Consider the following 26,287-nt stretch of genomic DNA (forward strand, 5'->3'; position numbering starts at 1 on the left):
GGTCAGCCTGGCCTGCCACAGGAAGGGGGAGCTGGTCTCTGCCAGAGGAACCGGCCAGGCACTCCCCCAACCCATCAGGGCCTGAGCACCCCTGGGCATGGGGCAAGACAATGGACGCGACAGCAGAGCTCTCCCACCCCTAGGACGGCGCACCCCCAGCTGCTGCTCTGTACTGGGCAGCCAAGGGCTCTGCTAGGTCTCCTGACCGAGGCAGCCCTGCCCCAGGCTCTGGGACACTCACATGGGCGTGGGACGCTCTCCTGTTGCCAGTGGAGGCCCTGCGGGTGCTGGTCTGAAAGAGACACACAGGGTGGGTTCCCCTTTCCCTGCACTGTACCACTGCGGTGTGTGAAGGGGGCTCACCAGGCCCTGGCCCACGGGGCAGGACATCGGGGCTCCAGCCAGGGGAAAGCTGCCTACAGAACAGACCTGCTGCCTGGGTGAAGGAATCCTGCTGGAGACGTGCCAGCGAGCCCATTTCAGCAATACTGCCAGCACCGATTCATAAAGCAACATATGCCCAGCTCCTGCAGAGCCAGGGCCTCACCAGGACGGCGGAGGACTCAGGGGGAGGCCAATCCCATTCTGCCAGGCGTTGCTCACCTGTGCACATGCCTGGCGCTGCAGCCACTTCCAGGGGGCAGGCCACACTGCACCATTGGCTGGAAAGCTGTGCCCCTCTGTGGGTGGGATTGTCCCGTTCCACTGCCCCCCCACCCAGCGCTGGAGGACGCCCTGCCCACACAGAGCTGGAGGCCAACACACCCACCCCAGAACCGTCTGGTTTATCGAACGGATGCAGCAGCCAAGCAGCACAGCCAGGTCACAGGGGAGGAGCTGGAAAAACACTAACCAGGTGCAAATGCTTCATCCAGCCGCCGGCAGGGCAGGGACCAGGGCCAGAGCTTGTGTGGATGGATTCCTGCCCGACTTGGCCTGTTCTCTGTGTGTACAGCACAGTTGGGCAGGCCTTGGCGAGGGACCCTCAGCTACAGGCATAAGGGGCCAGGGCAGAGGGACTCCTGGCCTGCGGGGCAGACACAGGGACAAGGCTCCGTTCAAAGATGCTTAGCCATTCCCTTACCCTGCCCAACCAGAGAGTGGGGCCAGGTCCTCCCCAGGGCCACAACAGAGGCCAGGACCCCAGGGAAATCTGAAGAGGAAAGGGCCTTTGCTCAGGCTCCGCAAGGCCGGAGTGCCTAGAGACGGCTCCTTGGGCCAGAGGTGAGGCATGTGGGGGAGCAGCTTGTGTCAGGAGGGCCAGGCCACTGTCCCGGCCCCTTCCCAGGGCAAAGGAGCATGGAGATGAGAATGGCAGGGCCCTCAGGGCTCACTGCAGAGTCAGGCGCTGGACTGCTCCCATCCCACAGAGAGCTGCAAGTCGGAGCCCTAACCTGCCAAGCTCGGCGCCTGCCCCAGCCAGTGGGGAGGAAACAAGGCCCAGGCTGGGCAGGCGGATTCAGAGGGGATGCCTGGTCACTGGCTGCAAGGGAGGGATCCCCACCTCTTGAGCACAGTGGTTCCCAGCAGGAGGCCCCATGTCACAGAGCAGAGTGAAACCTCACACGGAGTTCAGGGGCATTTCACTTTGGTTAATTTAATCTGCTAAATGACCCGGGCTGTAGCATGGCTCCCTTCCAACCCAGCCAGGCCCTGTGCACCTGCCCCAGCTGTTCCACAAGCTCTTTCCAGGCCGTGCTGCAGCCATACAGGCCCTGTTGGCACCAGCGGCTGCAACTCGGTGCTGCAGGGAAACTCCAGGGTAACGTAGCAGTGGGAGCACCAGGCTGCGGTGCAGGCCCTGCCTGTGGGAGGGGCAGACAACCATGGGCCAGGCTCAGAGATGCTGAGCAATGCCACTGCCCTGGCTGGGCAGGAAAGGAAATGCTCCCCGAGCAGCTACCTCACAGCTTTGCGAAGCCCCCTGGGGACCTCCCCTGCCAGCGCCCAGCGGGGCAGCCCAGAAAGGCCCCTGGGGTGCAGGACAAGGGCTGGCAGCCCTGCAGAGGGCCACGTGGAAGCATGTAGTGATGGCCTTTCACCACCAGGTGCTGGGGCCCAGCCATTCAAGCCACGTGTGCCGCAGCAACTCGCCAGCATGGTAACTGCAGCGCCTGGGACCCATCCCGGGAGCTGATCCAGGCCGGCTGCCCTGCCCAGCTCAGGAGCAGTGCGCCCCCCAGTGGTGACAACGCTCAGGCAAAGCCCCGCGCCCGACCCCGGGGCATCCCTGTCCCTGTCTCTCGAGCCCAGGACGGGATCCCTGTTAAATAAACTCAATCCCTTCGTATTTCATGGCCCCGATCCTGGTCTCCGGCAGCAGGAAGCGCCCGTCCAGCGTGAAGGCCATGATGTAGGTGGCAATCTTGCCATTGTCCTCCTCCGATTTCAGGGCCACGATGAGCTGGTCGTCAGTGTCGGGGATGAATTTGAAGGAGGAGAAGCCGTGGGTCGGGACAGCGGCCCCCACGTGGCTGACGGCGATGTCGCTGAAGTCCTGAGTGGCCCGCAGCAGGAGGTTGGTACCCCGGTGCTCGTCGGCCTTCTCGTCGTAGCGCTCCTGGCTGGCCCGGCGCGGCAGGAAGAACCAGCGCTGCAGCGTCTCGCTCCAGGCGGCCGACTCGTGGATCAGGTAACCTGGGGAGGGCAGTGCCAGGGTGAGAGTGACTCCTAGGCAGGCAGAGCACAGGGCTGGGACCCAGGAGCTGCCAGTGCTCGGTCTGAATGTGACATATGCCCTCGGCCACAGCCCCTCTCTGTGCGTCACCTGGGTGCTGATTTCCCCTTTCCTGGGGCAGGGGAGCGGGTGTCAGCAGAGCCCTCCTCGCTGGGATTCCCGCTATGCTGCATGGATAGTGCAGAGCCGGCAGCCAGCAAATCTGGGCAGGGTGGGGGGCCAGCCAGGCTGACGTCGCCTGCCTGCGAGGAGCAGATTCCCCTTCCCAGCTCCCCTAACACACAGGGCAGCACACACCACGGCCCTGCTTCCAACAGCTCCGTGGGGCGACGGGGACGGCATGCTGCACACAGCTCTCCGCGCCACTGCGAGCACAAGACTGGTCGCAGCACGATGGGCAGAAGGGGTCTAGCCCCTGGCACCCAGCCCCACCCATATCCACTCCCCATGGGTGGGGGAGGGGAGGTTCAAACCCCCAGTTCCTTTAGCACTCGCATTGCCCGCCCGCAGCCTGGAGGGTGCAGTATCAGGAATTCCTTCCAGCCCTTCCCTGCAAGCGCAGATGGGACTGCCCAGAGCTGTGGGGCAGCTGGGGGCAAGCCCCACCTCTTACCTGGGAGTCTGATGCCAGCCGCTGACCTCAGTGCATTGTAGTTGGACACCCAGTTCTCATGGCCCACGTCCCCCTTGGAGCCGACCACCTTCACCCACTCGGGGTTCTCATTCATCACCTCCCCAGTGGTCGTGGTCCACTCCTTCCCCAGGCCCCCCACGTACAGGTGTTCATCCTTCACTGCCAACCACTCTGCTTTGAAGCCTAGGCAGAAAGACCCAGCGTTAGCTTGAACAGGGGACCTCAGCCCTGCAGTCAGAGGAAAGGGGTGGATGCACCCACAGGGGGACAACTGGGGCAGCGGTGTATGTCCCCTGCTATCCTTCCCGCCGCAGTCAGGAAAGCCTCTCCCAGCCGGCCCTTGGGGGCATTCCCATGGCCATGATCCAGATGCCCATGAGGGCACGAAGGGAGGGGCTGGGCTAGTGATCACCGGACAGCTTTGCTCTGGTGGCAGAGTTTGCCCTGGATCAGGGCTGCGGCAGGGTAGACGAGAGGAGAGGCAGAGCTCACCTTTGCCCACGGTGCCATCCCCATCCGACAGGATCACCCATGGGACCACCGTGGTGCCCTCGATCAGATAGACCACTCCTGTCCGGTCATCCACTGCATACAGCTTCCCGTTGAAGACAACCAGCTCCGAGAGCTCCATGCCTCTCCCCTTCTCGGCCAGATGGGACTCCAGCACGCTGTCGGCCCGGTCCCACTCCACCGTCACTCTGTCCCCGCTGGCCGACAGGGTCAGGTAGCCCTTCTTCAGGTAACTGAACCAGGTGTGCTCCTGTGGCCCCTTGGAGCCGGTGTCCAGGTCGGCAATGACCCCGATCCTGTAGCGCACCCCTTCCGAGTTCCTCTGGGGTGGGGACAGCGGGTAGGTGTCATTGTACCTGTCCCCGGGCAGCGGGCTGAGCCGCCAGGTGTGGGTGTTAGCTGGGGCCGGCCTCCCCGTGGCCGAGCGGTGAAAGCAGAGCAGGAGAAGCACCAAGGCAACGCTGAGTGAGGACACCAGGATGGCCTTCCAGCGCAGTCGGAAGCGGGGGTCAGCAGCCTTAGTCATGGACGCTAGGACGGGAAGGCCACCAACGCTGATCCGGAGGGGGCTCATAGACTCACTCCATTCCAGGTGCTGGCTGGGCGGGACGGGCATCAGTCTGGGGGGCAGCAGAACCTGGCACCAAGCAAGAAAAGAGACAGGGTGAGACAGGGCCAGCACTGGGGTCTCACAGTGCACCCTTGGGTGGGGCTGTGATCCTGTCCCAGGGTAGTTAGTGGGACCCCAGGCTCTGCCCTGCCACCAGCTCCCCACCAGCAGCACCCATGGGGTGGGCCTTTCTGCTGACATCCCTGCCCCTGACATGCGCTCAGAGAGCTGCTGGTGCACCCTGCTCTGCTGGCAGATCTGGGTTCAACTGACAGGGTAAGTGGGAAGCCCGTGAGAGGGCCCAGCAGATGGGGTGCCCCATCCAGGGAGCTCCTGTAGCTCGCTGAGGGGAAAGCAGGGCCGAGGCTGGCTGGGAACGAGCATCCCCTCCCCCTGACTCCCCAGCAGCTCCACTGCTCAGGCTGGAAGGGATGAAAAACGCGGGAGCATCCAGAGCAAAGGAGAATCGACCCTGGGCGGGATGGCCAGGGCCCTGCGGAGGGATCGCCCCAACTATAACAGGCATGGCCTCCCTGGCCACAGGTACTGCCCTGCGGGCTGTAAACACCAAACCCAGCAGCTCTGCAGGAAAGCGCGACCCCCAGTGGACCGCAGCCTACGATGGGGAGACGCCGGTGAAGTTCACACAGCCAGCCTGCGGCAGAGCCGGAACCCAGGAGTCCTGACTCCAGTCACTGCTACTCCATAACATTCCCACCTGACTTAAATACCGCCTGGCGCACACCCAGCCAGCTACTGGTGCCCAGCCATCGGGAGCGAGCGCTGTGGGTGACTAGCCCTGGCAGCATCCCTGCCAGGCACTAGAAGCCCCATAACCCATACCTGCCGCCTGGCACCATGCCCTCCGCACGGCCCATCACACACTGCCCTGCAGCTGCAGCGTCACCAGTTCTGCCCTGACAACGCTGCAGGTACGGAGAGCCGGGGGAGGGGATCGGGGTTCCCTGGGTAGGGAGGGGTGGCAGGAGAGGGCCTGACGCCCCCGGCCCTATGGCTGTCTGCACCAGACAAGGGAAGCAGAAGACAGACTAGAGCCCCAGGCCCCTCTCCCTTTGCAGCCTCTGCAGCTCACCACATGGCAGAGCCCAAGCACCAGCCGCTCTCCCCCGGCCCAATCCTGCACAAGCCCCACAGCAGCCTAGCGAAGCCCAGCAGGGCTGTGGTGGGGGCTGAGCCCAGCCCCCCAGCTCTACCTAGGGTCCCGAAAGGGCCCCTCTATTGGCTCCCCGGGTGAATGCCAGAGACCACAGAGCCGCACACAGCACGCCCAGAAATCCCAGCTCCTTCCCCAGGCACATGACTGGGGAAGGGGCCCCACTGCCCCGGAGTTACAGGTATGTGGGGCAGGAAGGGGAGGAAACGGAGGGAGTAGCACAGGAGAGCCTCCCAAGGGGGTGTGGGAAGGAGTGCAGCAGCCAGCCCAGCTGTATGCACAGCCCTTCCCCCGAACCCACCTCGGGGGCTCCCAGCCCTGGCCTAACAGTGCAGAGAAAGGCCAAGTTCTCTGGTTAAGGGCATAAAGCAAATTCGTAACAGACGGGGACAGGCCCCAGGAGCCCTGGTCCCCCCGCCACCCTTCCAGAGCCGGGGACGCGCCCCAGGAGCCCTGGTCCCCCCCGCCACCCTTCCAGAGCCGGGGACGCGCCCCAGGAGCCCTGGTCCCCCCCGCCACCCTTCCAGAGCTGGGGACGGGCCCCAGGAGCCCTGGTCCCCCGCGCCACCCTTCCAGAGCTTGGGACGCGCCCCAGGAGCCCTGGTCCCCCCCGCCACCCTTCCAGAGCTGGGGATGCGCCCCAGGAGCCCTGGTCCCCCCCGCCACCCTTCCAGAGCCGGGGACGAGCCCCAGGAGCCCTGACTCCAAGTCACCTGCTCTGAACAGTCAGATCACACACACCCCAGATGAGGATGAAGATTCCCAGGCTGCTCGGACAGCCCAGGGGACCTGCCCCACAGCCAGCAGGAATGGCCTCTGTCTCAGGAGCCACTTGCCTTCCTGGAGCCTGGCCACCCTTCCTGTGGGGCAAGCAGCCGGCTGGGCAGGGTCTGGGGAGCAGGCCCAGCCCCTGAGCTCTGCCGCGGCCCCACTGCTGAGCTGTGCAACAGGTGCGGGAACAAACGGCTACGGGTGCTCAGCCCCTCCCTAAGCAGGATCCAGGAAACGCAGACAGCTCAGGGGATCTAGCCCTAGCCAACCACGTCTTCTTAAAGACACAGCAGCCCGTTCCCTCCTCTCCCCAGCCGAGCCAAGAGACCATTCTCAGCCCAGCCGGCTCACCTGTGTGCCTGCAGCATGCTCCAGGAACACTGCCCGCGGCAGCATGGCCCAGTGTGGTCTTGGGGAAGTCACTTTGCCTGCCTACCAGCTGGGGGGGCAGGGACTCACTAGTTAACGACAAGGGCAGAGCCCCAGCTTGACAAGCCAGATGCGCCAAACCTGCTCTGGTGCATTGGTGCCTTTGCCTCCCAGCCCATTCTTAGCTGCTCTAGGGCTCCAGAGACAGAAACAGCCTTTATTTGGGGTTGGGGGCCTGCAGCTCTCACAGGGACCAATGGGAGGGTGGGGCACAGCCATCTGTCTTCCCTAGCCAGCTGTACCCCAAGGAGGTTGCTCCTTCAGCCACGCCCAGCTTGCAGAACCAGGTTCCAGTCACCCAGGGCCTGAGTTCGGCTCGCCCAGAAACAGGGAGACTCCCTTGTAATGGAGCAGCACACTGACCCTCATGTGTACTACCAGCAACTACACCCAGGACACCGGGGCACCCCATGGCTGGGAGCGACAGCTGAGTGCCTGCGTCCAGCACGTGGCCCTGCAGACCCCAGGCCAGTGATGCCCTGTAAGGGGCACACCCCTAGCAGGCTGGCACGAGAACCTGGCAATCAATACGCCTTAACAGAAGCTCTCCAGAGAGGGGGTGGATCCGGTGCCATCCCCCGACTCTCCAGCTCCCCTGGGCTGACAGCCCAGCTGATCTCCTGGGAAGGTCCCCCAGACAGCCCTGCTGCCTGGGGAGGGGATGCTGGCCAAGTCCCCAGACCAGCCACGACTCCTGCGTGCCTTCGGCAGGCTGCCCAGGGCACGAAAAGAGGCCTCTTTGAGCAGCGGGACAGAGGACTGGGGGAGGCCTTGTCTGCTCACTCTGGAGCCCAGTGTGCACTGGGGCGGAGGCCTCAGGGCACAAGCACGGACACTGCGGCTCCCCCACGAGACTCCCTCTGTAGATCATGTGGGGCTGGCCAGCAACTAGGGAGCGGCCAGTGGGAGGAAGAGGGGGAGTTTTTAATACCCATGAAAGCCAGGGACAGAACCAAAGACAGTGAGACCACAAGCCACAGGGACGCATAGACCCACCTCCCCCGTACAACTCCACCTCCAACCTGCCCCCAGCTCCTCCCCATGCGTGCACAGCTCTGCCCATGCCCCTCAGTCCTGACCCACAGCCCCTGCTACCCCAGTCCTGGGCTCCCCCCACGCTCTGCCCGTGCCCCTCAGTCCTGACCCACAGCCCCTGCTACCCCAGCCCTGGGCTCCCCCCACAGCTCTGCCCGTGCCCCTCAGTCCCGACCCACAGCCCCTGCTACCCCAGCCCTGGGCGCCCCCCCAGCTCTGCCCATGCCCCCAGTCCCCCCTAAACACGCTGCAAGCAAGTGCAATGGACACAGAAGGGAGGCTCAGACTTGGTGCAGCCTGGGGCAGGACTCCGGGGACAGACCCCGACTCCAGCAGCAGAAGGGTCTGGGCATTTGGTGGCCAGGCAAACGGGGGAGAAAGAACATTCCTGGAGACAATGACCCCGCATAGGCCAAGGAGACCCCGCAGGGCGCTCTCACCTTCACCCTGCAGCACATTGCTGGGTCAGGCAGGCCACAGGGACCAGGTGCAATGGGGCACCCGAGTTTCCCAGCGCCAAACACCCCCAGGAAAGAAACCAGAGCAAGCACGAGAAAGGGGAGGGCATAGGGCTGGGGGGCCAGGACGCCTGGGTTCCACCCCCAGCTCTGCACACGGGGGAGGGGGAAGGGGAGCCCAGGACGCCTGGGTTCCACCCCCGGCTCTGCACACGGGGGGAAGCCCGCTCCCATATCGCACGAGGGCGGGGCGAAGAGCCCCCCAGCCCCGCAGGCCCCACTCACCCGGGCTCCTCCCCGCGCGCCGGCTACTCGGCCTCTCGCGACTCGCCGCTCCGGCCGGGAGGGGGAGGGGGAAACGCGTCGCAGCGCGCAGGCGCGGGCCCGGGGACTCCCGCTCCCGGCCTTCCCCGCGCGCCGCACTACAGCTCCCGGCACCCCCTGCGCAGGCACCCCGGAGGCCGCTGGGGGATGTAGTCCGGGCGGTTCAGGCTCCGCCCCCTGCAGGGCCCTGCCCGTGGGGCTGCAGGTGGGGGCCGCTGTCCCCCCATGTGACAGTCCCACTGTTCGGCGCGCTGCCCCTGGGACCCCGGCCCTCCCCAGGGCATGGCCCCCTCGGGCGCCCCGCTGTGCCCCCAGCTCCTCCGGGCCCATCAGCACTGCGGGGGGATCCCTTCCTGAGTGTGAGCCTGGCGCCCCGATGCCGCGGTGATGGGCGGCACACGCTGCTCAGGCATCGGGCACTGCAGGCCTCGGCCCATGATAATCACCCAGGCCCCAGCCCTGCGCGGCCCTAGGCCTTGGCGCAGGGTCGCCTCTGCCCCAGGATCACGGGGTCCGGTCCCAGGAGGACTGCAGGGCGCTCAGCCCATGGCGCTGCTGTGCCGTATGATGGGCTCAGGATCCGCCCACTTGCTCGGCCCTCAGAAGTGGCCACCCTGAGTCTAGGAGTGACCAATGCCGGGGTGGCCGTTCCACTCAGCGCCCTGCTGTGCCAGCCTGCTCCAGCCCCGCCTCCGGCGCACAGAGCCTGAGCACCCTCTGCCCCACACATCCCGAGAGGAGCACATCTCACCGGGCTCTCACTCAGTAACCAAGAATGAGGGAAGAGAGCCAGGAACACACCAAGGTCCCATCCAGTCCTGTGCCCTGTCTCTGGCAGCAGCTGGCAGCCAGTGCTTCTGAGGGAGGTGGAGAAAATCTGCCGGGGGCCCGGTATGGCAAGCCAGGCTGGCACCACCTACAAAAGGCAGGCTGTGCAGGGCACTGTGTAGACACAGCTTTAAACATTGTGAAATGCCAGCATGGGGAGGGGGAAGGTAGCGCTGGGGTTGTGAGGGGGGGAAGGGGTGGGAGTGGGGCAGGTAGGGAACTCACCCTCGACAGGGATGGGCTCCAGGATCCACTTCTCTTCTGCACAAGGCAAATCATGTGAGAATGAAACCCAGGGTGTGTCCAAAGCTGCCATTTGGGGGTGGGGGGGTCCAGGATCCTCACCTGGAGGAGCCTCTCCTATGGCAGAGCCTCGAGACTCCCATGTGATGTTCTGATCCCATGAAGCCCAGCAAGCTGGGGCCCTTAGCTCAGCAGAGGGCAAGGAGGGGACGCTTGCTGGGCTGGTATCAGCAGAGATGAGGGATGGGAGCTTGCGTGTCCCAGGTAGCCTCTTGCAGGAATGCGCTGGCTGCGTTTCTCCCCGCAGGACATTCGGCTCCCCGGCGCTTGCAGACTGACCAGAGGCTGCTGGGACTCCTGCTGCTTTCTGATGGGGGCTCATTGCCCCCATGCAGCCTGCTCTGCCAGCACAGGGATGAGCGAGCAAGAGAAGCCAGTTTGCCTCTACCCTGGCTAGCTGGGATCCTTCTCCTGCTCCGCAGCAGAGCAGCCCCTGTTCCTGCTGAGGGCCTGGGCTGCAGCTGGGTGCTCAGACCACGGTAGCTCCCAGGCAGGCCCCTGCCAACGCCCCAGCTTGCAGGTGGGACCAGCGGGACAAGACCACACGTGTGGGACCGAATCCCAGCCCGCTGGCTCCTCCCCGCTCCCTGCTCTCAGCTGCTTTTTCTTGGCATTCGCAGGGGTTAAGGAATTACCCAGGCAAGGGTGTGAGTGTAGCCCAGCATTCCTGTCTGCTCCCCCTGCACTCACCCAGCAGCTGGAGGCCAGGGAGGACCGGAGAGTGCAGCCAGGTACAGATACAATGAGGGACAGATGCTGCTCCCAGGCCAGGGCTTGGGCCCAAGCAGCTGCTGCTCTCATTAAACCAAGCCTAGAAAACAGACGCTAGGGGACGGGCCTGCCCTGGGCCCAGGGATGGACTGGAGGACATGGGCCAACCCTGCTTCTGCAGCTGGAGCCTTCCTCTCCTGGGGAGAATCCAGAGTCCCAGCTGGTAGGTGGAACAGGGATGGCTCTGGGGTTAGATCAGTAAAGCATAGGCCCCCTGCCCTGGCACTCACTCCTCATAGGGAACCGAGAGCTGTGGTGGCTGCTCCCCAAAGTGCCACACACCCGTGGAGATTGGGGAGCCCTACTGCCAAATGCCCTGGAGAAGCCCAGCCCTTTCCTCACATACCGAGGGGCACAGGCTGTGCTCCCTGTAGGTGAGCAGCCTGCAACCTCCCCTCCTGCATGCACCAGTGCAGTTGTCTCAGCTGCAGTCTGCAGCCAGCCCAACACGGGCTCTGGTGCAGCACCTTAGGAGCTGGCCCTGGATTTCTGTGCCCAGCTGGCACAGGCTGTGGCTGTACCTGTGAAAATAACCTTGCCAGCTCCTGGGCTGCCTGGCACCGTTCCAGTTTCGGACACACCTGGGGGCTTGGTCGAGAGCCTTGTGACATTGTAGGGGATTTAGGCTTGTCATTCTGCTGAGCTGAGCCACTTGGAGGCTGGTGCCTGCTGGGGTCTCTCCCCCTTGGCTCCAACCTCAGACATCTGGAGTTATGTCCTGGCACATTAAACCTACCATCATCGTCCTGGGCAGAGCGGGCGGCAGTGCTGGGCCTGGCAGGGGCTGGGCGCATACATGGTTAACACAGGCCCTGCTCTCTGCCGCAGCTCACATCTGGCAGGGGGAGGGCTGCTTTGCTGGGTTTGTCCCTTTTCTTCCCTCTCCTCCTTTACACTGGAGAGAGTGCGTTTCCGCTCGGGCCGTCGGAGGCGCAGAGGCTGCGATAGAGGGGCAGGGAACAGAGCTGTCTTGGGCCAGGCCCCCCATTTCCCTCCTCCCTGCACCCCAGTGTGGGGTGGAAGTGGGAGCTCAAAGGGGATGCTCTAGGGAAACGAAACGCACCGAGAGAGGGCGAGAGAAACAATTCCAGCACAGCCAGCACCTTGGGCTCCAGCTACCGAGACGTCAAACCTGCCACAAGTATGTGTGAGGACGGGTGGGTGGGCTGGCAAGGCCCTGGGTGTTTGTGCTATGGGCATCAGGGATGGTTAGCAGCTTGCCAGATGCCAGGGGCTGCCCCTGTTCAAACAGCCAAACAAAGGCAGCACCTGGGGCATCAGGTGGAGCTCACCTGGGATCAAGATACACGGCTTCCCCACTGCGTGAGCTCGCCAGCAGCAGGGAGCACATGCAGCCCTCAGCTTGGGCCTAAGCCCGCACTTCCAGGAGAGCGGCCCGCTCCGGAGGGCTGAGGTCTGGGGCTCTGGAGCCTAGGCTGGGAATGACTGTTCAGTTTGGCAATGTTTGTTCAGATCTCCTGCTGTCCCGTGCCGCTCCGTCTCGGCTGACAGAGGCAGGGGCAGTAGCACTGAGCACACACCTCCGCATTCCCTAGCACGGCTCGGAGCAGCTCTGCTCAGCCCTGCGCTCCCACAGCAGTCGAAGCTTGCACCCTTCCCCGGGCAGGGCTGGCATCAACAACCAAGGTGTCATAGATTCATAGATGGTGTCCCGGCCCTACTCAGTCCTTACACCAGACACCTGGGGCAAAGTCCCTTAAGGACAGGCAGTGCCACTGCCTGGGCACACCCTGGCATGTCTGGGGGGGGTGTGGGAGTGATTTGCTTGCTTGATCCCATGCCCATTGCAGTGTTTCTCTCCAGTGTGTGCTGGGTAAGAGGATCTCGTTGCCTGGCTGTGTCACAAGAGGCCAGGGAAGGCCTGTGTCTGCATCACGTCCTTGCACCCTAGAAACCGGATGTCTCCCCCCCACCCCAAGGACAGGGGAAGCAGGCTGGGCACACAGTCCAGCTTCCCTTCTCCAGCTCCCCTTCCCCATGCCTATCAGGCCTTGCCTGGGCCTCTCCTCCTCTCACTCGCTGGGATCTGTGCTCATTTCAGCCCGGTCCTTAACGCTGCCTAGAATTTATGTCAGAATGTTTTGACTTACAGGCTTGAGGCTTTATCAGGAAGTGAATTTACAAATCCCAGGCTCCTCCTGGAGAGTTTCCAGCCTGGGCAGGAAAAAACAAAGTCCCGGTAGTAAGAGTGCAAGCATGTGTGTGTGTCTGTGCCTGTGCATTCCATATATGTGTGTGTAGCTGTGCAAGGTGGTGAGTGTGAGCTCTGCCAGCTCTGTGCACAACATGCAAGGGGTGTGTACACATGCTTGCCTCCTTTTTCTGCCCCAGGATGGCCTGGGAAACAAACAGCTTTGTCTCAGTGGGAATTTCCAGGTTACGGATTGTCAGCCCAGCTGAACAGACCCCCAGGAAACACCTAACTTAACTGGAAACCTCTTTGCCCTGGCTTATTATACAGCAGAGAAAGAGACAGACTTCCATAGTCACAGTGTGTGTGTCTCTGCACACACTCAGGCACCCTTGCACACTCACCCATGTGCATGCACACTTACACAAAAACTCTCATGCATGCACAAGTACACTGGCACATGCTCACACGCCCAAGCACACAGCCAAAGGGCAGCATAGGGTTAAGGAAACCAGGCCTGTCAGGGCATCACTGCTTCCCAGGGGGCTGACAGGTTCTCCTCTGGAATTCTCTCTCTCTGTGAAATTCTCCAGCTGATTTGCTCTGTGTCTCTGTTCCTGAGAGAGGGGAAGGAGGGGACAGGCCAGCAGGGGAGTGATGGACAGTCAAGGTGGGGAGAGGCTGGGGAGCAGGGAAAAGAGCACGAGGCACCCCAGCTCCAATCCCCCTGTGCATCCTGCGAGGGTGATGGGAGGGCACAGGCATTGCCCACGGAGTGTGTGCACTCAGGTCACTCTCTGCAGCGGCTAAGCTGCACCGGGAAAGCTCCTAGGCAGGGCGAGGGGGGTTGGTACCTGGCTGAGCTCAGGTCACGGGGCCTCCCTGAGAGTCTCAGTCTGTGCCCTCTGCCCTTGCTCAGCAGCTGAGAGCGCTGGAGAGGGCACTGTGTCCCTGCTGTGCCAGAGCCGGGGGCACCCAGCCTCCCCCACACCCTCCTTTAGAAGGTGGGGCAGGCACCTGGGGGAATGAGTGAGGGGATGGAACCCTTTGCCAAGAGTACACGTGAGCTGGGGTTTCCCTTCCGTGACTCTCGCGCCATCCCCAGCCCTTCCCTCCCCACCTCTGTTCCCCTTTCCCTCTGGGCTGCTCTCAGCTGTAATTAACATGACTCAGAAACCAAATATTCTGCCCTTGAGCTCCCTCCACAAACCAGAGAGTTGAGGAATTTGCAGATGCCCTGATGTGTCTGAGTGCTCACACGGCCCATGTGTCCCAGGCATCCAAGTGTCCCTATTCTGAGCCTGGCTTTAAAAGCAAAAGCAAATTCTGTCGTAATCACCTGACTCCAATGCCTGTGCCTTAACCTGTCCCGGCAGGGCCTGGTTTCCAGAGGCACCAGGCCAAGGGGAGCGGTGGGCACTCAGCACCTCCCTGGATCAGGCCTTGGGGGGAAAGGTGCTGCAGCACCCTGGATTGGAGCAGCTTTAGCTAGCAATGCCTTAGCAGTGTCTGTGCCACCTCTTCCCCCCTGTCCGTGGGCCGTCCAGCACGAGGCCTGTAGCTGCGACAGTGCTCTCCACGACAGCTGTCTGGCTTCTCAGGCACGTCCCCCTGAAAAGCCTTGGATCCTGCTACCCCCATCTGCACCTGCGTGTCTGCAGAGGGCCCTGTCCATGCACCTTGTCACCCACTACAGAGGGCCTCTGGGGGTCCCTGTGTGCCAGCCGAGCTGCTACAGGCTAGGAGATGCCGAGGGCTCCACCCCTCTCCCTGGCGTCGGCTGGACTCTGCTGTGACCCAAAAGGGGCTAAGCAGGATAAGCGCGAGGGAGAGCGTCTGCCCAGCGTGGAGCGTGGTGCCATAGGCGAATGCAAATATTGTCCTTGGCCCTATGCTGAGCACACCGTCCCAAGCTGCCAAGAGCCGCTCTCCTTCGGCTGCTGGCTCGCAGCTGGGCTCCTGGTTGCCAGAAGACTTCAGTGTCTCTGGAAAAACAAGCTTTGTTTCCTTAAACCTGTTTCTGAAAAGAGACACTGGGCAGGCTCCTGCTGAATGCTGGCGGCCAGCTGGGCCACTGGCTTCCGATCCCAGGGTGGCAGCTGGCCCCTTTGCTGCTGCCCCTTTTGTGTTCTGTGGGGAGAGGGCCTGGCACTGACAGTGCAATGTGCCCCTTCTCGCCCATGCTGCCAGGCGTAAGCGATGACACTGGGTGCCAGATTGGGGGGTGGGGGGATAGCTGAGTGCACAGATCTGGGCTGCTTGTGGGTGCTGCTTGCGTAGGGGGCCACCCCACTCTGTGGGGAGGGCTGAAGTGCCCCCCAGCTAGGGGACAGGGCACATCCGCAGGCAGAGGTGCATACCCCTCAGAGAGGGAGAGCCCCTTTCCCCATCCATTAATGCCCCCCCAGGCTCTGCCCCCACTCCAGACGCTCTCCCACTGAACTCCCCCTTGGCCCTCCCTTTTTCCCTTTCCCATTCGGGGGGTTTCTTCCCTTGCAGGGGATTCCTTGTTGGGGCCTGTCCTCTGGGGCTGGAAGGGGACAAGCAGTCCTGTGTGCCTCTGCAGGGCTTGGTGGCAGCAGAGAGGCAGGTGCTAGCAAAAAGCCTCCTCTCCGAGCCCAGTACTGGGGGGCTGGGAGGAGAACAAGGGGGCTGAGCTGGGGAGATGCTGCTCCTGAGCGCCCAGCCCGCCCTACGGCATCATGGTGCTGCTGCCCACATGGCCACTGTCCAGGGGAGGGGCATGGGAGGAGATGCCCAATGAGAGACACGCCCCCACCCCCAGCTCTGCCCTCTCCTGGGCCCTTGGAGCTGCTCAGGCAGGTGGCTGGTGGGACCCAGGTCTGAGGAGGGCTCTGGTGCTAGTGAGTCCCTGGGGCAGTCAGGCAAGGGGCTCGTTACGCAGGGAAGTCCTGGCCATACCGGAGGGGGTCACTGGGGGAAGCGTGCTGAGCCCATGGCGCCCTGCAGACACCTGGCTCTGCTGGACAGCCAGGGCTAATGACCCACCAACTCTGCCCAGTCGCTCGGTTGCCCCTGCAGGCTACAAATCTTCACATTCATCCCCAGAGATGCCATATCTGCTTATTATTTTTCCAGTCAGCAGGTGAAGCTCGAGCGCTGTGGCCAGGGGTTCCGCAGTCATCACTCACGACGTCAATGGCAGCAGCCTGAGGAAGGCTTGACTAAGTGTTAGACCAGCTGGCGTGCGAGCCGTGCTCCACCTTCTCCCAACCCAGGTAACTCCCTGCCCAGCGCTGCATGCGAAGGCCCCGGGGGGACAAGCTGACACAGCATCTGCCCTCCCTGCTGTGGATTTCCCCTGGGCTTGCAGGCGAGCGGCACTGTCCCAGGGAGCCAAACGCCGCTCGCTGACCCGGGCGGGCCTGCTACAGCTTCGCACAAGTGCCGGAGCAGCCCCCGCCCAGCCCAGGACTCCAGGCACTTGTGCGAAGCTGTAGCAGGCCCGTCCGGGTCAGCAAGCGGCGTTTGGCTCGGGGCGCTGGGCCCGATGACTCACTGTCACTAGTCCTCCTAGTTCAGCTCCATTGGGGCTGAGGGTGAGCGGGGTTGAGGCTGTTTGAGGGTGGGAGGGAGGTTTGTGGCCAGGCCTCTGGCACCTGTGGGGAAGGGCTGGCTAGAGGGAAGGAATAGCTGGAGCAGCCTGCTGTGGCCAGAAGTGTTTTGTGCAAGTCCGGCACAGTGGCCATGTCCTGGGCTTGCAGAGCCCCAGGCCAGCACTGGGGAAGGGGAGACAGAGCCTAGAGCTGTTCCTGAAAGGGTGATGTGGATTTTAGTTCATTGGAGAAGCAGGAACTAGGGCTGCTGGGTGGGGCCGGCAGGGTCTCTCTTCCTGCCCACCCCCTATGCAGTGGGCAGCAGCTCAGGATGTGGTGCCTGGCTCTGACCTGCTAGAAGCTCTGAGGAGCCAGAGGTGGGAGCGGCCGACCAGACCCCTTGCCTGGTGCCCTGGTGCAATGCTTCCCTAATGCCCAGTCCCCGTGATGGAGCTTCCACCATCTCCTCTGCCTGGTGCAGCTCACTGCCAGGCTGCTTCCCCTCTCAGGGTCTGGCTTGCCCCCAGGTGACATGCTCCTGGCGCCTCTCCCTCCAGGCGGGCACGCTGCCAATCCCTTACTGCCTGTCCCGGAGTCCCCGGGCGATGCTCTGGAGCTGCTCCCTACGAAGCCAGGCAGGACTCTGGGGAAGTCTCCTCTCTGGGAGCAGCCTGTCTGCAGGACACACAGCTCACCTGGCTCCCCCCTTCCTGGGTCTGACCTCGGAGCATTCAGTATCCTCTGGCCTCCGTGCGCTTTCCACAGCGAGTCCGCCCAGGCGGGGTCCTGGGGAAGCCAGAGGGTCCTGCCCCCCAACTCCGCAGTCAGACATGACTCTCAGCCAGCCAGTAAAACAGAAGGTTTATTAGACGACAGGAACATGGTCTAACACGGAGCTTGTAGGTACAGAGAACAGGACCCCTCAGCCGGGTCCATTTTGGGGGGCAGTGAGCCAGGCAACCCCATCTGCACTTCACTCCATGTCCCCAGCCAGCCCCAAAGTGAAACTCTCTCCAGCCCCCCCCCCCCCGGGCTTTGTCCCTTTCCCGGGCCAGGAGGGCACCTGATTCCTTTGTTCTCCAACCCTTTAGCTCTCACCTTGCAGGGGGGGAAGGGCCCAGCCCATCAGTGGCCAGGAAACAGGGTGTCGGCCATTCTCTGTGTCCAGACCCCTGCCCACACCTGCCCTCTAGGGCTCTGCAAGGATCATACACCCTTATCCCACCCCCTAGGGACTTAAGAGCTACCTAGGGGAAACTGAGGCACCCCCACACTATTCAGAGGAAACATTAAAAACAGTCCCGCTTCGTCACACTGCCCCACCCTGCGCCAGCTGTCAGTCCCTCCTGCGCCAGGCTCATGCTCCCCATTGCAACTGGGAGGTGCCTTAAGGACAAAGAACAGCAGCTTCTTCCCCACATCGTGGCTCCAACTCCAGTTCTTGGAGCCCGGCGGCAGCATTCCCATAAGCAGCCACTGCAACCAGCAGCGACGCCAGCAGCCCAGCCCAGGGCCCCACGCACTCCTGCACTTGGCCCGGGGGCTGGACCTGGGCCTGGTGGGGCATGTGCACCTGTCAACGGTTTTCTCACGGGGAGGGAGAGGCCAGAATGCCCCCAGCTGTGGCTCAGCAGAGCCTGCTCACTGCTCCTGGTGCAGTGATGGGGTGGGGATGAAGGGAGGCTGCGCCCCCCCCCCCATGGGACTCTAGCCCAGTCCAAACCCACTGCAGGAAGGACAAGTTGCAGCCAGGAGACCAGCAATTACACCAACCCTGCACTGCCAGGACATGTACCAGGCGTGTGGGCCCTGGCAATGTGCCCACCCCAGCCTAGGGCATCTCTTAGGCCCTCAGGGCGGGGGGCTCTGGGGCCAGGAAGGGCCTTGCAGACTCTCCAAGCTGGGCCTACCCAGGGCACCTACAGATCTTGTGACCCAGTTCTCAGCAGTTCCTTGGTGCTGCAGGGGTGGGGTTGCCAACCCTCAGGATTGACCTGGAGTCTCCAGTAATTAAAGATGAATCTTTAATTAAAGATTATGTCATGTGATTAACTCTCCAGGAATACGTCCAACCAAAATTGGCACCCTAGGTGGGGCCAAGGCAGTCCAGACCCCCATGCCCTTCCCCACAGCTCTGCAGGCTGCCTCTCCCCACATCCAGCCGAGGGCCCCATGGGGGTGCACTGCGTTTCCATCTTCCCCCCACAGGAAGGCTCCGGGACAAACCCACCACGGTTCTGGGGCTTGTCCAGAGCACCTGGCAGCTCTGGCTGGCAGGGGCTGACCTCCCCGCTGGCCTTTCCCCCAGCAGGATGGAGGGGTCCTGGGCACTGAGCTGCCTGCTGCTGGCCTGCCTGCTGCTGCCCGACTCCGTGCTGAGCCAGCCCAGCCGCACCGAGGAGGAGCAGGGAGAGGCAACGTGGGCACCGTCCCACCACCATGCTGCCAGGTTAGGGGGCAGGGGCACCAACTCTGGCAGGGCTTCCACTGGGCTCTTTTGGCTCACAGAACAGCCAGCACATGGCCTGAGCTGAAGGAGGCCCTGCCCCAGGTGGGGCAATAGGCATCCCCCAGGCCTGCAGTCACTAGGGAAGAGGCTGAGCACGCCGCTTGGAAACGCCTGCTCCTGGGGGAGGGGCAGTGAAAGGGCAGTGGGGTACTCCTCAGCTGGGGCGCATGGGGGGAGGGCAGCAGCTCACCTCTCCACTGCTCAGTGGAGTGGGCTTGGGCAGGACCCTGGGGGGGCCGGCTTCCTCCACACACAGCAGGTCCCTAGGGCAGCAGGCTTCCCTCGCCTCCACAGTGAATCCTGGGGCAGCGCCCTCGTCCCAGGGGTCGCTGAGCCTGCCAGCTCCTACCCTGAGTGCTGCTCTTTGATTGGTACCTCTCAGGGCCGAACGGGACCCCGAGAAATATCATCGCAACCCGGACGAGCAGACTCCCCACTCGCAGTGTGTGCGCTGCTGCGACCCCCCCACGCACTCCTCTGCCCTGCCCCACATCAACATCACCATCCTGAAAGGTAAGAGGACCCAGCCACTTCACTGGCTGGACCGCGCAGAGGGGGCTGGGACAGAATCCTGGATCCACGAGGACAGGTGATATCCTGCTCCCCATAGCAGTGTCTGGATTGGAGGGCAGTGTGAGGCCAGAGGCTGGGGCAGAACAGAGCTCTGCATCTCCACCTCCCCTAATAGCCTCGTCCACAAGGCAGCCAGTGCTGCCCTGTGATGCAGAGGGGGTGTCAGGTGCTCTCAGCTCACCCTGGGGCCCCTGGCACCCCTGAGTGCTGGGCAGAGAGAAATTGGCTTTTAGGGAGGGCCTGAAGCCTGAAACACCATCTAGCCTCCATGTTACCAGGGCACCGAGCAGCATTGCACATCTGGAGTGTCTTCCCAGGACCACAGGTGGGGCTGGGCTCCAGCTGCTGCCGTCACTTGTCTCCCTGGGCCACCACTTTGGTCACTGGGGCTGCTGCTCTTGGACAAACCTCATGGTTCAGTTTCTTTAGCACCGCCCCCCCCCCGCACAAAGGGCCAGATTTGGAAACGCTCCTTGTGCTAAAGCCAGGGGCCAGAGGCTAGAACGCCCAGTCCAAGTCACTGCACAGAGCAGAGCTGGAGGTGCAGGCATCGACCAGGGAGCACCGGGGTAGCAGAGGACGTGGGTCAGGGCATGGTCAGGGACTTGGGAGTACAGGGAGCATTTTGTTCAGACCTGGGCCCTCTTGGTATCATCAATGGGCAGAACTGGACTCAGCCTCAGCCCCAGGGCTGCCTTCAGTAGCAGGGAAGGGGACTGTGGCACCGGCACTGTCCTACAGCCTGGAGGGTACAGGTGGGAATCAGCCAAGAATCTGAGCAATGACACTGGGCGTTAAACCACTGGATGCCTGGCATGGCTGCAAGGATGCGCTGGGCTTGCAGGGCAGCCGGAGCTGGCAGCCTGTGCGTGGAGCTGCAGGAATGCCCAGAGGGAGAGCTAGGGAAGTTTGGGGCTAAGAAAGCTGGAGTCCCTGCAGAGTCGGGCTGGCAGGGTGCAGAGGGAGAGCACTGAGTCTTGGGGGTGGCAACGCAGTCCAATCAAAGCCCTGGGGGGCGGGTGGCCTCCAGGGAGAGAGCTATAACACGTGGGGTGCTGCAGTGAGGCTGAGCAGGTACTCGGCTTTGCTTGGGAGCCCATTTTGCTGGGCCCGGCGCACGCCTTGTGGCTGGCACTATGGCGGTGTGCTTCATCCAGCCCTGGCTGGCTGGTCTGAGTGGGCAAGGATCGTGCTGGCCTCTCCAGTTCAAACAATGTCCATCTTGCCTTGCCCAGGTGAGAAGGGGGACAGGGGCGAGCGAGGCCTGCAGGGGAAGTTTGGCAAAGCCGGATCAGCAGGCAGCAGGGGCCACATGGGGCCCAAGGGACAGAAGGGGAGCGTCGGGGCCATGGGGGAGCCATGCAAAAGTCACTACGCCGCGTTCTCCGTGGGCCGCAAGAAGCCCCTGCACAGCAACGACTACTACCAGACGCTGATCTTCGACACCGAGTTTGTCAACCTCTACGGCCACTTCAACATGTTCACGGGCAAGTTCTACTGCTACGTGCCCGGCATCTACTACTTTGCGCTCAACGTGCACACCTGGAACCAGAAGGAGACCTACCTGCACATCGTGAAGAACGGGCTCGAGGTCGTGATCCTTTATGCCCAGCTGAGCGACCGGAGCATCATGCAGAGCCAGAGCGTCATGCTGGAGCTGCAGGAGCAGGACGAGGTCTGGGTGCGGCTCTTCAAAGGCGAGCGGGAGAACGCTGTCTTCAGCGACGAGTACGACACCTACGTCACCTTCAGCGGCTACCTGATCAAGCACAGTGGGGAGCCCTGACCCCAGGCCTGGGCTGTCCGGCTAGTCCTACCCGAAGGCCGACCTCGGAGCTCACTTCTCCTGCCATAACTCACTCTCCTTCTCTCCTCTTCCTGGTAGCAGATCCTGTCGCAGACCACCAAGCCCTGTCATGCCTATGCCTGCTCCCTGCTCCCCTTCCTGAGCTGGGGCAGAACCCTCTCCAGGTCAAGTGCTCTAATGCCGTCAGTGGCTGTATAAATATGGAAGTGCCCCTTCCCCCCCACGTGCCGTGCTCTGGTAACTGGGATGAGATGTATGGGGCAGGGAGGGGGGGGAATCCCCAGCCTCCCTGCTGGCATGATTTGTGATAGGAGGAGCTATTCCAGCGAGGGAAACAGGCCTTCCTCGGGCAGCAGACGGCAGGGGCTGGTATTCATTGGGATGCGCGGGGTCTCAGCACAGCCACGGCAGAAGCCAATGGTGGGGCGAGGAGCCTCCCACAGGTGTGTGCTTTGGACACATTTGCCTAGTGGCTAACAAATCCGAGTCCTGGCACACACTTTTGCACCAGTTTAATGGTGCCCCATTCTGGTACAGTTATGTGGGTGCAGACATGGCCTCACAGCAGGGGCCAGCATCCCTGGTTGAGCAGTGCTTCCTGTGTCCTTGCCCAGGAGCACCAAGCAGGTGCAGGGCTCCCTGCTGGGGAGGGACAGGGAAATGGCAGCTCCCTGGAGGCATCTGCTTCATTCACAGGGACCCTGGGATTTACAGGGTGCAGAGATACCATCTAGCAGCAGCAGGTGCTCTAGGAACCTGCCTTGCTGGCTGTGAGTGGGGCCTGGGAGCAGTGCGTATCCCCGTGCGTGCAGAGTTACACGGCTCCCAATAAACCCTCCTTCAATGAGAAGCTGGTAGATTGACCTGCTGCAGCTTCCCCTTCCCACTCTGCTCTGCACCCCACCCACCGTCATACAGTAGCCAGGCCACCAGCGGCACGGGGTCCTGCCAGGGCATGCCTCTGTGCAGGCTCTTGGGATGCACGCCGGAGGGTGTGCTGCCAGCTGTGCTCTGCACTGGAGTCCCGCAGGCCATGAGACCCCAGCAGCTCCCCCCACTCAGGGCACAGTGCGGAATAGCCCTCACCCTGGCCCCGTGCTCCCCAGTGGCTGACGATCACCACCCTAGCTGCTCCCCCCACAGCTGGGGAGCTGCTTTCCCTCTGGCAGCGCTGGTTGCAATGGGCTTGGGCTTAGGCCCTCCTTCCTTGGTTAGTTCTGCTGGTCAGGCTTTTTATTTTTGTCGGTACAACATAGAGCAGGGCCCGGGGCAGCGTGCTGCTCCCCCCAGCTCTCTGCACTGCTCTGTAACCACATTAAACGCTGAAAGGGCTGGATTGCTAGCTGGGTCTTGGCTTTGGCTCCTTTCTCTACTTCACCCACCTCAGAGTCCCTATGAGGGGTCCCTTGGGCCTGGCTGGCTGAGCTGGGACTCTCCCTTTCCTCCATGGGAACCCTGCAAACTGCCTGAACTGGGCCAGTTGGTCTCTGGAGTAGCAGCAGGACTCCGGCCCCACAGCCTCTGCTGGGAGCGCAGGAACATCTCTACTCTGGGGGCAGCGCATGCACACACATGCCCTCGTGCCTTCCCACTACGCACCTTTGCTTAGATTTTTGCACATCCCTCCCTAGGTGCATGTCCCTTGGCATTCCATGTGTGGTGGCAGGGACCCAGTGCTAGGAGCTGGGCATCGCCTGAGAGGGGCACATAGCACATGCTCTTCCCTCCCCACAGGGCTGGAGACAGGGATGAAGTCCCTCCCTCCCCGACCAAGGGGCTCCAGGCCTGCAGCCCTCTTGAAGTGACAGCTAAGCCAGGTACCAGCAGGCTTTGCTCCAAGCACAGACTGCCATGGGGAGGAAGTGCAGGGTGGCAGAGGGAAGCTTGGGGACATGGCTGGTCCTCAGAGGAGAGGGCATCATGAGGAAGCAGATGGGATCTGGGCTCAGTCAGAAGCAGTCCCACATGGTGACCAGTGGCCAGGGAGGTGAACCCTGTAGTGGGACAGGGCCACTCCAGATACAAGCGGGAGTAAGGATACGTGGTGCTGGGGGAGGCCCGGACACATGCAGGGACAGGATGATGCCAAGGAGATGGGGGACAGACACACACAGTGGCATGGCAAGAGGCACTGCACAACCACTGGGCAGAGCTAGGGACGGGGGGTGCATTGGCATTGAAAGTTTGTAGCCACAATATCAAGAGTGGCAGCTAAGCTCTGGGTGCCCAGCCTGGAGCTCCTTTGCTGATCTGAGAGCCAGGTCCTGGTGCCTGTGGCTGGGCTGAGCACAGGACTCCCTGCTGCCAATGCTTGGCCTTGGCAGCTGAGCAGAGTGCAGGGGCCAGCCCTGCTGTCCTGGGCTGGGTGGGTACTTGGAAGCCGGGGGATGGGCCAGACAGCTGGCTGGGGGTGGCCTTCCAAGAATAATATTGGGAGGGGCGTTCTGGATCAGAGCAGGGATGAGGTCACCCACGCCAGCGTCTGCATCATGGGGCCAGGGAAAACATGCCAGGAGCAGCCTCTGGAATCACGTGTGGTCACAATGTCATTCTCCCTAGCACACAAACTTAGGAATCTTCCCTTCCTGGGCCTTAGTTGTACCCAGAACCAACTCTGGGCCAACTGACAAATTCTTCAGTAGCATAAACTTAGAAGCACTTTCTGTCTGCTCCACAGACAAAAGCCTCCTTCATTAGGCACATTGCTATTTGCAACAGACAAATAACTGGGAACAGTTTTTCCTTCAACAGATAAACTGATGCTTTCCACAAATAGTGTCTCACTACACTGATTACAGAGTGGCAGCCGTGCTAGTCTGTATCAGCAAAAAAACAAGGAGGAGGCCTTGTGGCACCTTAGAGACTTTTATTTGGGCAGAAGCTTTCGTGGGCTAGAACCTACTTCATCGGATGCATGGAGTGGAAAATACAGAAGCAGGTATAAATACACAGCACAGGAAAAGATGGGAGTTGCCATACCGAGTGGGGGGTCAGTGCTAACGAGGCCAATTCAGTTAGGGTGGATGTGGCCCATTCTCAACAGCTGACAAGATGAGGTGAGTATCAACAGAGGGAAAATTACTCTAAGGTGCCACAAGTACTCCTTTTCTTTTTACTTTTTGTAGTGACCCAGCCACTCCCAGTCTCTATTCAGGCCTAATTTGATGGTGTGAAGTTTGCAAGCTACATTGAGCTGCTTTAAACAAATCATTTCTACCTTTTTCAGGCTTATTTTCACAAACTTTACTGCCAACAATTCATCACTTACCAAGACTGTCCCCTTCCTTCCTCAGTTAGGGCTTTAACCTGAGCACCAACTTTAATTTGCTCTAGAGAAATATTTCCCTGAGCCAATGCCAGATTCACTTCTGAGATACCAGACAGACACTCAGCAATTTCTTCCACATATGCACTGGCTTTTTGCACAGATAAACGGCCATCTTTCTCAGACAAACATTCGGAGAAACCATCCATAGGCAAATCCTTGCCCCTAGCAGACACAGGTTCAAGATTATTTCTTTCCTGTGACTGATTTATGTCAACCTGACGGAACAAAGCTTTAATATCATCCCCAATCAAAAGATCCTTAGGCAATAACTTCCTTACACCAGCTATAACTTCATATTTAACAACATTGCATTCAAGATGAATTCTGGCTAAAGGCACACTCATAATGACAAGTTTCAGAGTAGCAGCTGTGTTAGTTTGTATCCAAAAAAGAAAAGGAGGACTTGTGGCAAATACATTTGTTAGTCTCTAAGGTACCACAAGTCCTCCTTTTCTTTTTGAGTAAACTCATAGTGGATTACAATATTCACACTCTGATTTGGTAAATAATATTCCTTTTTGACAAGATCTGCTTTAACAAGAGTGATGTTAGAAGCTGTAATTTGCCCTATACAGCTTTTACCATTGACTTTTACATTCTCTGCACAAGTTATGGGGTTACCTTCACCTGAGCTCACAGTAAAGGCATTTCCATAAAAGGTGGCAGTGTTGGGGGATATTTGGTTACACACAGACAACTGCTTAGAGTCAAACAACATACCAACATTGTCACAAACTGGATAGATTCAGTCCCCATCTTTGTTGCTGAGAGGAGCTGGCTTTTCAGGATGCAACATTTCCTGTTGCTCCTTTGTTCTCTTGAGTTGGAGCTTAAGTCTGTCCACTTTTGCCTTAGCTTCTAGTTCCTACAATCAAATATAGGCCATTCTTTGTTCATGTTCAAAACACCGGTGTTCTCTTTCAGCAGCTTCTCCTTCGGTATCAGCAATTTTTTGCTTTTGTTCAAGTTCTAGCTGATGGTTTCTCACTTTTCTCACCATCTAGCTGATGGTTTCTCACTTTCACTGGGTCCGCTTCCTTATCACTGGCAATTAACAGATTTTTTCAGTTCCTGCTCTGGGGCCTTTTACTTAAAAGACAACCTCTACTGCCAGCACAATTCTTCCAGGCTTTTTCTGTCAGGATCTTGATCAGGGGTCACTCACTGTTTTTGATTTTTAACCCTTAAACTTTCCAATATCAAAATTAATTTTTGACAAGCGTGTGGTTCTGATCCAAAAACCCAACTAACCTGTAGTAATGTGTATCCAAGCACGACTACACCACTGTGACTGGGGTCCTAGTGGAGCTCTGGTCACTCAATTAGGGTGAACTGCAAAGAATGGGGCAGACAATCCCCATAAAGCTGGTGGATATTCCAATACTTAGATTTACCAAGCCAGCTAAAACAGCTTCTTTATTACCTTACTGGTTACTCAGAAGTCCAAACACCACAGTTCCCTTAAAGTGATCCAGCCTCAGGCCTCCATCCAGATACCCACGTCAAATATGAAAATTTCTGTAAATCTTATTTCATCATATAAAAAGAAAAGGTTCTACCAATCCCAAACGACTGGACACATTACCTCCCAGGTAATTGAATATTCCAGATCTTACCCAAATACACACTACAGCCAATTTTTATTAACTAAACTAAACTTTTGTTTCTTAATAAAGAGAGAGTATGATTAAAAGATGAATATACATACAGGTTTCAGAGTAGCAGCCGTGTTAGTCTGTATCTGCAAAAAGAACAGGAGTACTTGTGACACCTTGGAGACTAACAAATTTATTTGAGCATAAGCTTTCGTGGGCTACAGCTCACTTCATCGGATGCA

The 26,287-nt window shown here is 60.5% G+C and overlaps 2 protein-coding genes across 8 annotated transcripts; one reads left to right on the top strand and one right to left on the bottom strand.

Moving 5' to 3' along the window:
* Positions 1 to 1,578: 1,578 nt before the first annotated feature.
* CANT1 (calcium activated nucleotidase 1) lies at positions 1,579 to 8,793 on the bottom strand. 3 transcript variants are annotated; one of them, XM_038372335.2, is made up of 4 exons: positions 8,584 to 8,793; positions 3,804 to 4,458; positions 3,291 to 3,494; positions 1,579 to 2,637 (listed from the first exon to the last, which is right to left on the bottom strand). In XM_038372335.2, the coding sequence occupies exons 2-4, from the start codon at positions 4,435 to 4,437 to the stop codon at positions 2,267 to 2,269; spliced, it is 1,209 nt and encodes a 402-aa protein (XP_038228263.1). In that variant the 5' UTR covers positions 4,438 to 4,458; positions 8,584 to 8,793; the 3' UTR covers positions 1,579 to 2,266. The 3 variants fall into 3 exon arrangements, with proteins under 3 accessions (XP_038228263.1, XP_038228262.1, XP_043352503.1); XM_038372334.2 differs by lacking the exon at positions 8,584 to 8,793 and adding an exon at positions 8,281 to 8,579; XM_043496568.1 differs by lacking the exon at positions 8,584 to 8,793 and adding an exon at positions 6,347 to 6,562.
* Positions 8,794 to 10,422: 1,629 nt separating this feature from the next.
* On the top strand, positions 10,423 to 22,464 carry C1QTNF1 (C1q and TNF related 1). 5 transcript variants are annotated; one of them, XM_043496574.1, is made up of 5 exons: positions 10,423 to 10,484; positions 15,776 to 15,915; positions 18,542 to 18,682; positions 19,125 to 19,255; positions 20,551 to 22,464. In XM_043496574.1, exons 3-5 carry the CDS (start codon positions 18,546 to 18,548, stop codon positions 21,099 to 21,101), a joined length of 819 nt encoding a protein of 272 aa, XP_043352509.1. In that variant the 5' UTR covers positions 10,423 to 10,484; positions 15,776 to 15,915; positions 18,542 to 18,545; the 3' UTR covers positions 21,102 to 22,464. The 5 variants fall into 5 exon arrangements, with proteins under 5 accessions (XP_043352509.1, XP_038227181.1, XP_043352507.1 ...); XM_038371253.2 differs by lacking the exon at positions 10,423 to 10,484 and adding an exon at positions 11,164 to 11,665; XM_038371255.2 differs by lacking the exon at positions 10,423 to 10,484 and adding an exon at positions 11,258 to 11,665 and having other exon boundaries at positions 18,545 to 18,682.
* Positions 22,465 to 26,287: the final 3,823 nt, after the last annotated feature.

The sequence above is a fragment of the Dermochelys coriacea genome, chromosome 14 (genome assembly GCF_009764565.3).
Source record: "Dermochelys coriacea isolate rDerCor1 chromosome 14, rDerCor1.pri.v4, whole genome shotgun sequence".
NCBI lineage: Eukaryota > Metazoa > Chordata > Testudines > Dermochelyidae > Dermochelys > Dermochelys coriacea.